Raw genomic sequence first — 12,201 nt, 5'->3', positions numbered from 1 at the left:
AGCTAAATAAATGATTCCAATGTTAAAGAGTAAAGACAATTCAAAGGCATGCAATGGTGAAGCAAACTGATACACATACCAACAACTTAATCTGGATAAAACGTGTGTTTAAAGGGCTTTTTAATTTCGAAATCAAGTAACATCATGTACTCCATAACTGACATTAGTTACAATTTTATCCAAAAACGAAACATTAGTTATTGATTGAGTAACAGTGTTACTTTTGGAAATTGGTGTAATGACATATTAGTGCTAATAGAAAGACGAAATTATTCATATTCTTTCCCATTCTTGCAAGCAAGGCTGTCAAAATATCCATGTTTTCTGACCATTCGACATGATTTTAGGATCGGAGCTTGCAAGAAAGGAGGAAGAAGTATTAGTCGAATGGTTGATAAAATGAAATCGAGTAAATACCCGAAATTGTAACCCTTAAGTGCAATTAAATCGAGTATTAGTCGAACCGAAGTCAATATTTTTTTTTAAGATGACTAATGTACAGTTTGACTTTGGTTTAACTTTTAAGAAGAAAAAAAGAAAACAAAAAAACCCTAAAGAGCGAGAGCGTTTGGATCTGGTTTTTATGAAAGGTGAAACCACGGGAAACAAGTCTTAGAGAGATTTTTTTTTTCTTTTTTTGATCAGGAAGGGAGAGATAAACATAGAAGATCGAGGAAGAATCTTTCGACCGATTTGTATCACTCTTCCTCGACAAATTCTAATCTTGACTTTTTATGGGAATTGTTCCTCCCTCGCGATTCCGAGCTTCTTTAGGTTCTTGACGATTTGAAGTAATGATTCTTATCCTATAAGTGGAGAAAGCAAGCGATTCAAGTGATGTGGACTAATGTTTTCAGAATTGTAAGTCTTCTTACTTCACTTGTCTTTCCATCATCCACATTCTTCTTGTAGTACTAAATTTCCTAGTGTGTGAGAGAAAGAAAGTTCTTGTTTTTCGCTGTAAAAAGTTGATATTTGATAATCTCCTGATTAACTTTCCACAGGGGGGTCTACATAATGTTTCTTGGTTTCAGTTTCTTCCAAGTGAAACTGAGCTGAATCCTGGCTCTGATAGAAGGTTGAAGCTTTTTTCTTTTTTTCTTTTCAATTGGTGTTTACTTGATGTGACAGTGTGTGTGTGTACTAATTAGTCCTGTCACTCTGGAGATTTCAGTTCAAGAGCTGAGCAGAATGATGTTGCATCATATCTTGTGCTTTCATCTCATTTGCGGTTGCAGAAGGAAGGATTTCTTTGCACATGGACCAATTCCTTTGTTGGACCTTGGGATCCATCTCAAGGTTTATACAACCCTGGTAAAGCTTAACCACACTCTCCTAGTTTAGCCAATCTTGTAAGCTTTTAGTTGTATCTGATGATCATTCCTCGCTGCTGCTGCTCAGATGAAAAGATCAAGCTTTGGCTTTTTCTTCCTGGGCGTCATTCATCAATCACTGATAAAGCTCAGGCTGCAGTCTCAAAACTTAGAGGTATATTTTGCTACTCATTTATTGATCGTTTTCCTCAAACCATTTTTGACTCTATTCTGATTTTTTGTTTAATGACTGTTTAATCCATATGTCTGTTCTGGTATACATGTCCTTACTTTTTGTTTCTCCTGTTAAAAGTCGTTGCGTCAGGAATCTGGGTAGCACCTGGGGACTCTGAAGAGATATCAGTTGCCTTTTCACAGTCTTTACGTAATTGCATTGAAAGGTTAGTTTCTTATGATCTCCAGACATAATGGTTGGATTAGGGACATAATGGATTGAAAATATCTCATATTAAGTTGTTTGATATGTGGCCAGAGCATTGACTGGACTTTCCTACATGAGATTTGGAGACGTTTTTTCAAAATTCAGCCCTCAAAGTGAAGATTATTTGAGGTATCAAAAGCGATAATCACTGAGTTCGTTTCTTGAAATATTTCCCTTATGCAAATATACATTTTTTCCTCTGGCTTTCCAACCATATCTCCTCCTATAGCCGCTGCTATCAGTTAAATATGAGTCTGCAAGACCTTTGTTTCCTGAGTGTAATTTTTTAGTTCCGAAGAAATCTATGATTAGGTTTGTGGCTAATGCTCCTTTGATACTTATGCAGGAGGGGACAGCCTACTGTTGAATTCATCTTTGCTGCTACCGAAGAGGCAGTTTTTGTCCATGTCATTGTATCCGCCAAGTCCGTAAAATTTTTTTCATACATTTTCGAAATTATGGTTTAGTGCTTCTTATGTAATTGTGATACTAACACTGAATTTAATGCGCGAAGGAATGTCCGGACACTTTCATGTAGCGATGCCGAAAGACTGTTAAGGAGTTCTTTGAAAAACTCCAGTTATAGGCTTCCAGGTTAGTCATTTTTCCATCATCACTTGCAACGCTAAATTCTGCTCTTGTCTATGATAGCTCAAAAGAAGTTGATGGCACTAGTTCCAGATGTTTATCCATCTATTCCTGCTTTGTACTAATATAGTAGTGAATGAATTAAGAGCATGCGACTTTTGAACTCAATTTTTAATGCATTCGATTCTGAAAAGAAACCAGTGTAGTCTACTGCTACCTAAGTTCCTCGAGCAGAGTTACAGCATCTCATGTTTTTGCATGGCACAAGAGCTTATCTGCATTGTTTTTCTTTCTGGGGTTGGCCAAGAGTGAGATAATAGATTGTGCTACATGTAATCCTTTGAAGCCAAATGTTTTTAGTTGAGACATGAAATGATTGTTGTGCCTTATACATGTGCTTCAAGAAAGATAGGAGCTTTTTCTTTAATAGAAACACTTCTCACAGGCTTATGTTATTCCACCAGTGATTGTTTCTCCTCATGGAATGCGGGGCAGCCTCACTGGATTCTGTCCCAATGACCTTGTCAAGCAAGTCTACTTCAGGTGCAATTCATACCTTTACTTTCGTCCAAGTCAGACATTTTTTGTGAAGTGCTCAGCTAGTAATCTGATGGAACCAATTTTCTCAACTAAAATTAGATTTTTCTGTCCAACAGTTCTGGAAACTTAAGGACTTCGAGTGGATATATTGGTCTCGCTTCTCATGTTGGTCGTGGGCCCCGTATGATAAATGGCAATCATTGTTACGTGGAAGTTACACTTGGTTGCTGCCAAAATATAAATGACAACACAAGTCAAACTAATTCGACCTTCCCCCATAATCAGTGTCCTGAACCTTCAGTTGGGAGTAAAGATCACCGGAAAGGACAACCAGATGTTTTATCGGTGTGTGAAAAAAAGTTCATATATCCAGCTGAGGCAGTGCTTGTGCCAATCTTACAGTCGGCATTTGCTAAATTTTCTTTAAAAAGGTAAACTGTCAAGGTGAGGAGGTTCTTTAGATTTTGTTGAGTAATTAACGGTAAGATCGACATTGGCTATTAACGCTGGCTAATTATGGACAAGTTATATCGTTTATGTTAAAGCTTTCTACAATTTTTTCAGGGTGTGCATGTATGTATTCAAAAAATTGAGTTTGTAGGGTCGTAATGAGAGGGTTTTTAGGATTTGTTTCAGACCCATGTTACAGAGCTTGAAAAAGATGTAATACTTGTGATCTTTCCTCAGCTTGGAGCTGATGCAAGGTGAAATCATACTTGCAGATTTTGGCTTCAAAACTGGATAGGACCATCACTGGCAGGCTCATCGTTATTTATGCACTGGTGAGTCTTTTTCTTCTATTTTGTGAGATTTTTTATACAAGGGAACTCACAAATAGAGGTCTTGAAATGCAATCCCTAACTTCTCCGAAGAAACTGAATGTTGTATACACCTCATGTTTCGCAGCTCCATAGGAGTGAGCTCTGTGGCATTTCTGAGTTTTCGGATATAAGGCTTAGCGATTTTCTTTTTCATTATAAGAGTCTGTTCATGATCCCTGAACATTTTGTACTTTTTTTTATGCAGGGCTGGTGATTTTGACTTCCTTGGAGCATCTGGAAATAAGAGTGACGGATATTATGAAAAAAATGGTTACAATAGCAGCGGCAGTAGCCGTAATAGCAGCATTAGTTCAACAAGTAGTGCGTCTAGCGGGAGTGGTTGGAGAATGACTTCAAGAACTGGTGACCTTGACGCGGATGCAGATTCTTTGACGTGTAGGCAATCTGGTCTAACTTGTAATGATGATCGCCCAAAAATGGTATGACTTTTATCTGTGGCAAGAGTGAAGATTGCATAATACTGCTAACCAATAAGTAACGTTACATTCTTTGCAGGGTTCCAAGCGGCCGCGAACAGGGATGGCAGAGTCATTCGGTCAAGTAGGTACTGTCTCTAATGCACCTATTCAAGAAGCATCTAACGCAGGACTTGGTTCTACTAAAACTAATAAGCTGTTGTTCCAGGCATTGCAAATGATAAAATTGGTTGGGATTGGGATGATGACGACGATGGGGATGATGATAGAGGAGTTGGCATGGATATCCAGGCACTTCTTTCAGAGTTTGGAGACTTTGGTGACTTCTTTGAGAATGATGCTTTGCCTTTTGGGGAGGTAATTGCCGGTCTTCTGTTATCCTTCTTAATAATCTAGCAACTATTACTTGCATTCTCTATGCTGATGAATGATATTCTGGTCCTGCATAAGCTCAGATATCTGGACTGTATCTCTTAGACGTTTGGGAGGAGGGTTGTGCCTCCCTTTCACTCTTCTTGTCATGCCTCTTATTGTGTTTTGATCCTATTGCCTTTGGTGTTCAGTCCTTATCTAATAAAGCACCTAATCTGTTATGTTTGTGTAGCCACCGGGAACAGCAGAGTCTCATGCGCTCATGTTTCCTCCAGATTCTGCTGATGTAGGTTCTAGTCCAGTCGATATGATGGATGTATCAGACCAGATTGTTTTGCCTGTTGGGTTTTCCTCTTTTGAGAGCTTTAATCCTGTTCCTCCTATCATAGACGAGTCCCTTATCAAAAATCAAGAAGTCTTTAACAGCAGTGTCACTTCAGTTCCTATAAATCAAATGTCAAGCTCTTCTACTGGTGAGTTCGATCATTTGATGAAAGCAGAAGCTATGATGACCTTTGCTCCTGAGTATGGAGCTGTAGAAGCACCTATGAGCGAGATTTCCTCGACGTTCTTCAAAAGCCCATATCTTCCCAAATCTCGCAAAGTAGAGAGTTCAAATTCAAGAACGAGTAACTACGTTTATGGACCCACACCACCTGCTACTGATTCTGATGGAGTAGCCGATAAGATTTTGCTGGGATCAAAAGCATGCATTGGCAACAATGATAGCAGAACTTTGTTTCAGTCGAAGTATTACACTCAAGTAGAGAGCAGAAAAGACCAATATGATAAGCTACCTACTGTAGTTAGTGACAACAAGAGTACAAAGGAGGGTGTTTCTCAATTAAAGTATTCAAACTATAGTGCTGGTAGTGCTGTTAAGACCGTACAGGGGAAAAAGACTGACGGCATATCTGGTGTTGTAAGTACTTTATTATCTTCAAAGACCTTGCTGGCAACAGATGTAGGAAGCGTTATGTTCCAAGCTTTCATGTGCAGGATGCGGCACATAGTCATTTCTTCGAAGCACCATTCACCTGTTAGTCTGACTAGGCTTACTGGAAACTTTTTCCTGAACCAGCTGCCAAATGAGCCCAGTACTCTGACAGACAACATATCTGCAAGGAACGAGATATATAAGAAAGAAATACCTACCAGAATAGCTGGAGATTTTGACGGAGGAATGTTAGATAGCCACATGAGTGCACCAGTTGGCGTGTGGCGGACTGTTTCAGTCCCCAAAGCAGCAAAACCTGCTAGTTCGCCGAATATTGAAGCAGGCTCATCCTTGCCCCATAGTTCATTTAGCGAAGACAGCTTGCTTTCTTATGGCCAAAGGCAGCCATTGCAGGAGCTTCTAGACGGAATAGCGCTACTTGTACAGCAAGCTACGTCTTTCGTTGATTTAGCTCTGGATTCAGATTGTGGAGATGGACCTTATGGCTGGCTTGCACTGGAAGAGTTATGGAGACGGGAGCTGTCGTGTGGACCCTCTGCTGGCCATGCAGGTTGTGGGGGAACTTTGGCTTCCTGTCATTCTCTGGACATTGCGGGTGTCAAGCTAGTTGATCCACTCTCTGCTGAGGTAAGCTTTTTAAATGATGTAAGATTAGGAAATGAGGGTACTCAATGTCTTAACGTTCTTAATTGTTAGTTATGGGCTAGAAGTTAACTGGTCACAGATATATCGTATAAAGCTTCTAGCTTGTTCATATTTCTCCTGCTGGTACCTTTTGTCTTCTCTGTGCGACTGCTGGTTATTTATAAGCTACAAGATTATTTCTTCGGGCGTTTTAAACCTGATTCTGATAAATTATTTTTTTTCCAGGTTTTTCCTTCGTCTGTCATTACTCTACTGCAATCTGACATCAAAACAGCTCTGAAATCTGCATTTGGTCAGTCAGACGGCCCGTTATCTGTCACAGAATGGTGCAAGGGCCGAAATCAATCAGTGGATGGAGGATCTATCTCTGAGGGATCTACTGCTGAGTCAACCCTGAGTGAAGGTAAAACACGAATCCTGATTATTTCTCAGTCTCACCTGGCTATCATCTAGTTGAACTCTACTGTTTCTACTGTTGTTGTTCATTGATATCTGATAGAGTGAATACGTGTCAATATCTCTGATGATTTTGTTATTAATAAATGTCTTGGCAAACAAGCAGCGTCAAATGTAGTAGATGGTGCGAAAGGAGAGGAGACCGCTCATAGCCAAGACATATACAGTTCAGAATTACTCCGACCAACACTTTTTGTTCTTCCATCACCTTCTATACTTGTCGGGTACGCAGATGTCTCAGTGTTGAAGTCTTATAAATATAATTTTTTCCCTGTGATTTAGAGCTTTCGTTACATAAGCACCTTTCCCCTGTGACAGGTACCAAGATGACTGGCTTAAAATATCAACCAACTCCTTGCCACATTGGGAAAAAGCCCCTTTTGAGCCATATGCTCTGCCGAAAAATGTGAGTTTTTAAGGAACTCGTCTGAGAGATATGCTTTTGTTTTCCTACCATGTAAGCCCATTGATAATTTGATATTCTTCTCCACTAAGATACCTGTGGTTGTTTTTTGTTATCTTTCGCAGATTAACTATACTGTTGTATGCCCGGATATAGATCCTTTAACCTGTGCTGCTGCTGATTTCTTCCAGCAACTTGGAACTGGTGAGTCAACGAATTTACCAATTAGGTTACACTAAAAAATGACAGGAACTGGTTTTTGTTTTTTTTTTAAAAAAAAAAACGGTTTTAAAGGAACAAAAGTTTTTCTCATCATTATGTTCTGATGAACCTTTGTTGCATAGTTTATGAGACGTGCAGACTGGGAACCCATTTGCCACATATCCTGGGAAATCAGATGGAAACTGACGCTGGAAGATTATCCTCATCTGGATTTGTTCTGCTTAATTGCCCTCAATCAATGAAGATTGAAAGCAATAACACATCGCTTCTTGGATCTCTGAGCGATTATTTTTTGTCTTTATCGAATGGGTGGAATGTGAGCAGCTATCTGAAGTCATTATCAAAAGCGCTGAAAGGTCTGAAGCTTGGGTCTTGCCTTTACACAAACCAGAAAGAAGGATCAGCTAGTCCTTGCATGGTAGGTATATGAGTTAGAAAATACATATGTAAACTGAGATAAGTATTTCTTTTTCCATTTCTATAAAGTGTAGCTGTTGACAATTGTCTTTTCTTTCAGGTAGTGTACATAGTGTGTCCATTTCCCGACCCTTCGGCAGTTTTAAGGACAATCGTGGAATCGTCTATTGCACTTGGATCAGGAATACAGCCAGATAGAGACAGGAGATCGATGCTTAACAGTCAGGTTGCAAGGGCGTTTGGTAGTTCTGCTGCTGTAGACGAGGCATCAATATCTCACATTCCAGTGCTTTCGGGGTTTAGTGTCCCTAAACTAATTCTACAAGTGGTGTCTGTTGATTCTATTTTCCGGATAACAAGTCCAAGCTTTAATGAGCTTGTTATTCTCAAGGATACTGCTTTTTCTGTTTACAATAAAGCTCGGAGAATTTCACGAGGAATGCCTAATGATGGATTTCTCTCTTCATCTTTATCAAGCAGATCCTCTTCAGCCTTGTCATCAATGAGCTCTATTTCAGGAATCTGGAAAGACTGCGTTGGTTCTCGAATGACAGGTTCTACACATCCAAGAGATGGCGAAACAGGTGGTTGGGAAAGCTCCTGGCCAATAGCAAGATCTGGAGGATTAAGCTGCGACCCAAACAGAAATGGAGATTTTTACCTTAATGATGAAATTTTCTATTTATTTGAACCACTTTTCATTCTTTCCGAGCCTGGTTCCGTGGAGCGTGGAGTTTCACCTACTTTCGGCAGCTTGGGATCTGAGTCTTCAAAGCCAATACCTGAGGATGGCGGCAGAGGTTCTGGACCTGGCGTGAATTCAATGGAAGGTATACCATCGGGATCAAGCTCCCAGGGTGATACATCCCAGCTTGAAGGAAAGGCTATTCCTAGTTTGCATTGCTGCTACGGTTGGACGGAGGACTGGAGATGGCTTGTAAGCATCTGGACGGATGCCAGGGGTGAATTGCTCGACACCCATATATTCCCCTTTGGTGGTATTAGCAGTAGACAGGATACCAAAGGGCTGCAGTGTCTTTTTGTTCAAGTTCTGCAGCAGGGATGTCAAATACTACAGGCATGTTCTTCCCCTGACAATGGATCTTTCAAACCCAGGGATTTTGTCATTACACGCATTGGAAGCTTCTTTGAGCTTGAATACCTAGGTAAATTTGCATATTTTATACCTCTTATCTTACCCTTACATACTGTTCTTGATATGAGATTTCATCCCGTTCTTATTCCAAATTCGCCGGGAAATAGATTTCGCTTCGTAACCCTGGTATCTTTGTCTACTTGAAACTGATATAACAGAGTGGCAAAAGGCAATTTACTCAGCTGGAGGTCCTGAGATTAAGAAGTGGCCGATTCAACTTCGACGCTCTGCTCCTTCTGGCGTAGCCACCAATAACAACGGATCTTCCTTGCAACAGCAGGATCTGAGTTTGATTCAAGAGAGAGCCTCGTCAACTAGCACACTCTACAGCTCTCATGCAAAGCCATCCACCTTTGTGAAAGGCACGATGGGGCAATCTGCTGGAAGAAAGCAGATAATGGGTGGGCAAACTATTTCTGGTACTCCAAGGGGTTTGTTTCAGTGGGTTCACAGCATCAGTTTTGCTTCTATCTCACTTGATCATTCTCTGCATTTTGTTCTTCCGACTGAGTTGGTATCTCCTGGTCAGTTTCTTTTTGCTTTCTATCGTTTTTTTTTTACAGTTCAATCGTATATATGTCCTGTTTGGTTGATTCTAAATTTCCACAAGAAATAAAGCAAGATTCTGACTTACCTGGTTATTATGCAGGTGGTGGCCAGAGCAGTACTGGTATGAGTTCGATAAATTACATTGAAGGTTTCACTCCTGTCAAGTCTCTTGGGTCAACGGCTTTCTCTTACATGATGATACCATCACCCAACATGCGTTTTCTTCACCCAAGTCCTCTTCAGCTTCCTACATGCTTAACTGCGGAATCACCTCCGCTTGCTCACCTCCTTCACAGCAAAGGCTGTGCAATCCCCTTGTCTACTGGATTTGTTGTTTCAAAAGCTGTGCCTTCCATGAGAAAGGACTCGAGAATAAACATGAAGGAAGAATGGCCATCCGTTCTCTCTGTAAGTCTCATAGACTATTATGGTGGTTATGACCACGCTCATGACAAAATTCGTCAAGGAATCATGAAGCAAGGCGGGGGAATCAAAGAAACTAGAGATTTTGAGGTTGAAAGCCATCTTATCCTTGAGTCAGTTGCGGCAGAACTTCATGCTCTATCGTGGATGACTGTTAGTCCAGCATATCTGGATAGGCGGACGGCGTTGCCGTTTCACTGTGATATGGTTCTTAGATTGAGACGTCTGCTTCATTTTGCGGATAAAGAAGTCTCCAGACTACCAGATAAATCGGGAGTTTGAAAGAAAGCAGCAGCATACATTTAAGGCACTTCGGTTTCTCGGGGTAGTTCACCGGTGCTATACGTTATAAAGTAGGAAGAAATGGTGTAGATCTACTAGATGTAGTCCAGGTTTTTATTTGGGGCTTATAAAATCTGTAAAAAAAATAGCATTTACGGCTTGCTCTACTGGTTTCACTTTAGGTGAATAGATTAGTTTCGTTATTACCCCTTACCTTGTATTTGTAATTTACTTTATTTATAATTCCTCTGTAAATTTGGCACGACATTCAGTTTGGTTTCCCAGGGCGCAGACTTTTTTTCTTGTAGAACTCCGGCTACTTTTGAGGCTGGACATAATGGTTTTCTATTTATTAGTCACATAATAACTGATCCTATGAGTTGTGCAGCTGAAGATTTTGACAATAAACTCGGTTCTCAGTACTCAAGAGTCTCTCTTCCATCTTTGGGACCATCTTGCGACTATCTGTTTGCCAGCCTATAGATTGCAACTTGCTTCGGTGTTTATAAGAGACCTCTCTACATTATTGGAGTTGCTCCTGTTTCTTATGCTGGTAAGCTATTTATCTTTAGGTTTTGTTTCATAAAAGGAGTTTACTTAGTGTCCGTCTTTGACCATTGAACTTGCGATTTTCAGGACACAAGAATATGGATGGAGAGCTAGTAATTGGACAATAAAAGCGGCGGCCAGTTACAAAGACGTTTGTTTTTATTTCCAGGCAAAGGTAATGAGAACTTAAATGCTATGGCATGGTCCCATTCTTTCTTCTATGCATCACATGGCTTTAACAGATTCTTGTCTGAAACGTCCAACATTCCCAGTCTTACCCTTTTAGTTTATTCTGTTATGTATACAGACAGAGTAAGGTTCTATTAAGAAATGAAAGATTGGTGAGTGGGTGGTTTGTTTTGGGTCCCTATGAATGCTTTAACACTTAATTAGTTAATTTCCAAGAAGATGACTTCAGATGCTTTGTATTTAGGATAAGCTTGATAGGTTTTTGCACTCGTATTTGTGATTCAGATTAGGTTTTAACTCCTGCTGATTTTCTATCTATATTTGTTCTTTATGATAGAAAAAGAGAATGTTTAGTCTAGTATCTATCTCTGATCTACATTCATGAGATAACATTTATTGTGGTGGTCATCTTTACCTTTCATTCTGGGGTGAGTCACATGGATACTCATGTTGCCTTAAGGCACCATAACACCATGATGATGATGATGATGATGTCGGCATCATAATGCCCCCACACAACCTTCCAAATACAGCTCATCACATCATTGATTCCACCGACCTCAAGATAATTTCCCTCTCTTATTATTGATCTTTGTGTGAACCCAAATCAATGACATCTGATATTTTGTAAGTTCCATATAACAAGTTATGTGATGCTTTTCATGGATTTGTGGACAGATTGTAAGAAAAACGAATCCATAAACAGTCTGACGACTGATGATACGTAAATACATACAAGCACATATAGAAACAGATGGTTACATTAAGAATAATACAAGACTCTATGATAACAATAGAGTCAAATCACACAAACTCATTAACCAAAACAATAAAATGAATGGAGAAAAAAAAAAGAATGATAAGTGTGTGTGTTTCGGGCTCAAAAGAGAAGACCAGATGCCAAAGCAACAACAGATGCAAACAATGCCGGTACAAACATAGCAGCATCAGAAGTTGGGCTTGGAGCCGGAGCCTCCATGGTGGCGGCCGCAACTTGTCCTACGGCTGAGAAAGCCACTGCAACGGCCATGAAAACAACCATCATCTTCATTGCCTCCATTGCTTCTCTCTTTGATGTATGAAGAAGAAAGAAAGATTTTGTTGTTCTTTGGTGTATGTGTGTGTGTGTTTGTGATGATAATAGTTGTGGGGATGGTATTGTCTATTTATACAAAAGTTGAAGGAGATTTTACAGCTGGCGAATTGGCTGTCTCTTGGCCCAAACCACATTCTTCTCTTTCTCAACCACTGTCCTTTTTTTCTTTCCAACCTCACATTTTAAAAATGCTTTTACTAATTTGTTTTGTTTAATTATATCATTACTTTTTTGTTTGTGTGTTCACATGACTAGTTCAAAAGAAAAAAAGTAACAATAAATTGATTAGTGTTTTTCTTCTTTTTACTCTAATTACGTTTTATTCTTGTGTATTTAGAGATTA

At 39.7% G+C, this 12,201-nt stretch overlaps 2 protein-coding genes across 2 annotated transcripts; one reads left to right on the top strand and one right to left on the bottom strand.

Annotated features, from left to right (window-relative positions):
* Window positions 1-566: 566 nt before the first annotated feature.
* LOC18011126 (mediator of RNA polymerase II transcription subunit 13) lies at window positions 567-11,616 on the top strand. The gene is made up of 24 exons (XM_006392586.2): window positions 567-861; window positions 1,005-1,078; window positions 1,175-1,314; window positions 1,402-1,488; window positions 1,627-1,714; window positions 1,807-1,884; window positions 2,102-2,179; window positions 2,270-2,349; window positions 2,808-2,886; window positions 3,000-3,314; window positions 3,606-3,665; window positions 3,910-4,144; window positions 4,221-4,269; window positions 4,350-4,498; window positions 4,746-6,098; window positions 6,342-6,519; window positions 6,679-6,796; window positions 6,891-6,978; window positions 7,101-7,179; window positions 7,320-7,615; window positions 7,715-8,780; window positions 8,929-9,294; window positions 9,420-10,577; window positions 10,661-11,616. The coding sequence occupies exons 1-23, from the start codon at window positions 838-840 to the stop codon at window positions 10,022-10,024; spliced, it is 5,685 nt and encodes a 1,894-aa protein (XP_006392648.1). The 5' UTR covers window positions 567-837; the 3' UTR covers window positions 10,025-10,577; window positions 10,661-11,616.
* LOC112082858 (arabinogalactan peptide 21) lies at window positions 11,442-11,908 on the bottom strand. The gene has a single exon (XM_024150467.1). It carries the CDS (start codon window positions 11,820-11,822, stop codon window positions 11,643-11,645), a length of 180 nt encoding a protein of 59 aa, XP_024006235.1. The 5' UTR covers window positions 11,823-11,908; the 3' UTR covers window positions 11,442-11,642.
* Window positions 11,909-12,201: the final 293 nt, after the last annotated feature.

Source organism: Eutrema salsugineum, unplaced genomic scaffold (assembly GCF_000478725.1).
Source record: "Eutrema salsugineum unplaced genomic scaffold, Eutsalg1_0 scaffold_7, whole genome shotgun sequence".
In the NCBI taxonomy this organism is placed as follows: domain Eukaryota; kingdom Viridiplantae; phylum Streptophyta; class Magnoliopsida; order Brassicales; family Brassicaceae; genus Eutrema; species Eutrema salsugineum.
This window is presented reverse-complemented; position numbering and strand designations above follow the sequence as displayed.

Excerpts from the sequence above, each read along its gene's own strand:
- LOC18011126 (XM_006392586.2), top strand. The coding sequence starts at position 838 with ATGTGGACTAATGTTTTCAGAATT. Across the intron at positions 1,315-1,401 it reads TCAAGGTTTATACAACCCTG|ATGAAAAGATCAAGCTTTGG; the intron begins GTAAAGCTTAAC and ends GCTGCTGCTCAG. Across the intron at positions 2,887-2,999 it reads GTCAAGCAAGTCTACTTCAG|TTCTGGAAACTTAAGGACTT; the intron begins GTGCAATTCATA and ends TCTGTCCAACAG.
- LOC112082858 (XM_024150467.1), bottom strand. The coding sequence starts at position 11,822 with ATGGAGGCAATGAAGATGATGGTTGTTTTCATGGCCGTTGCAGTGGCT.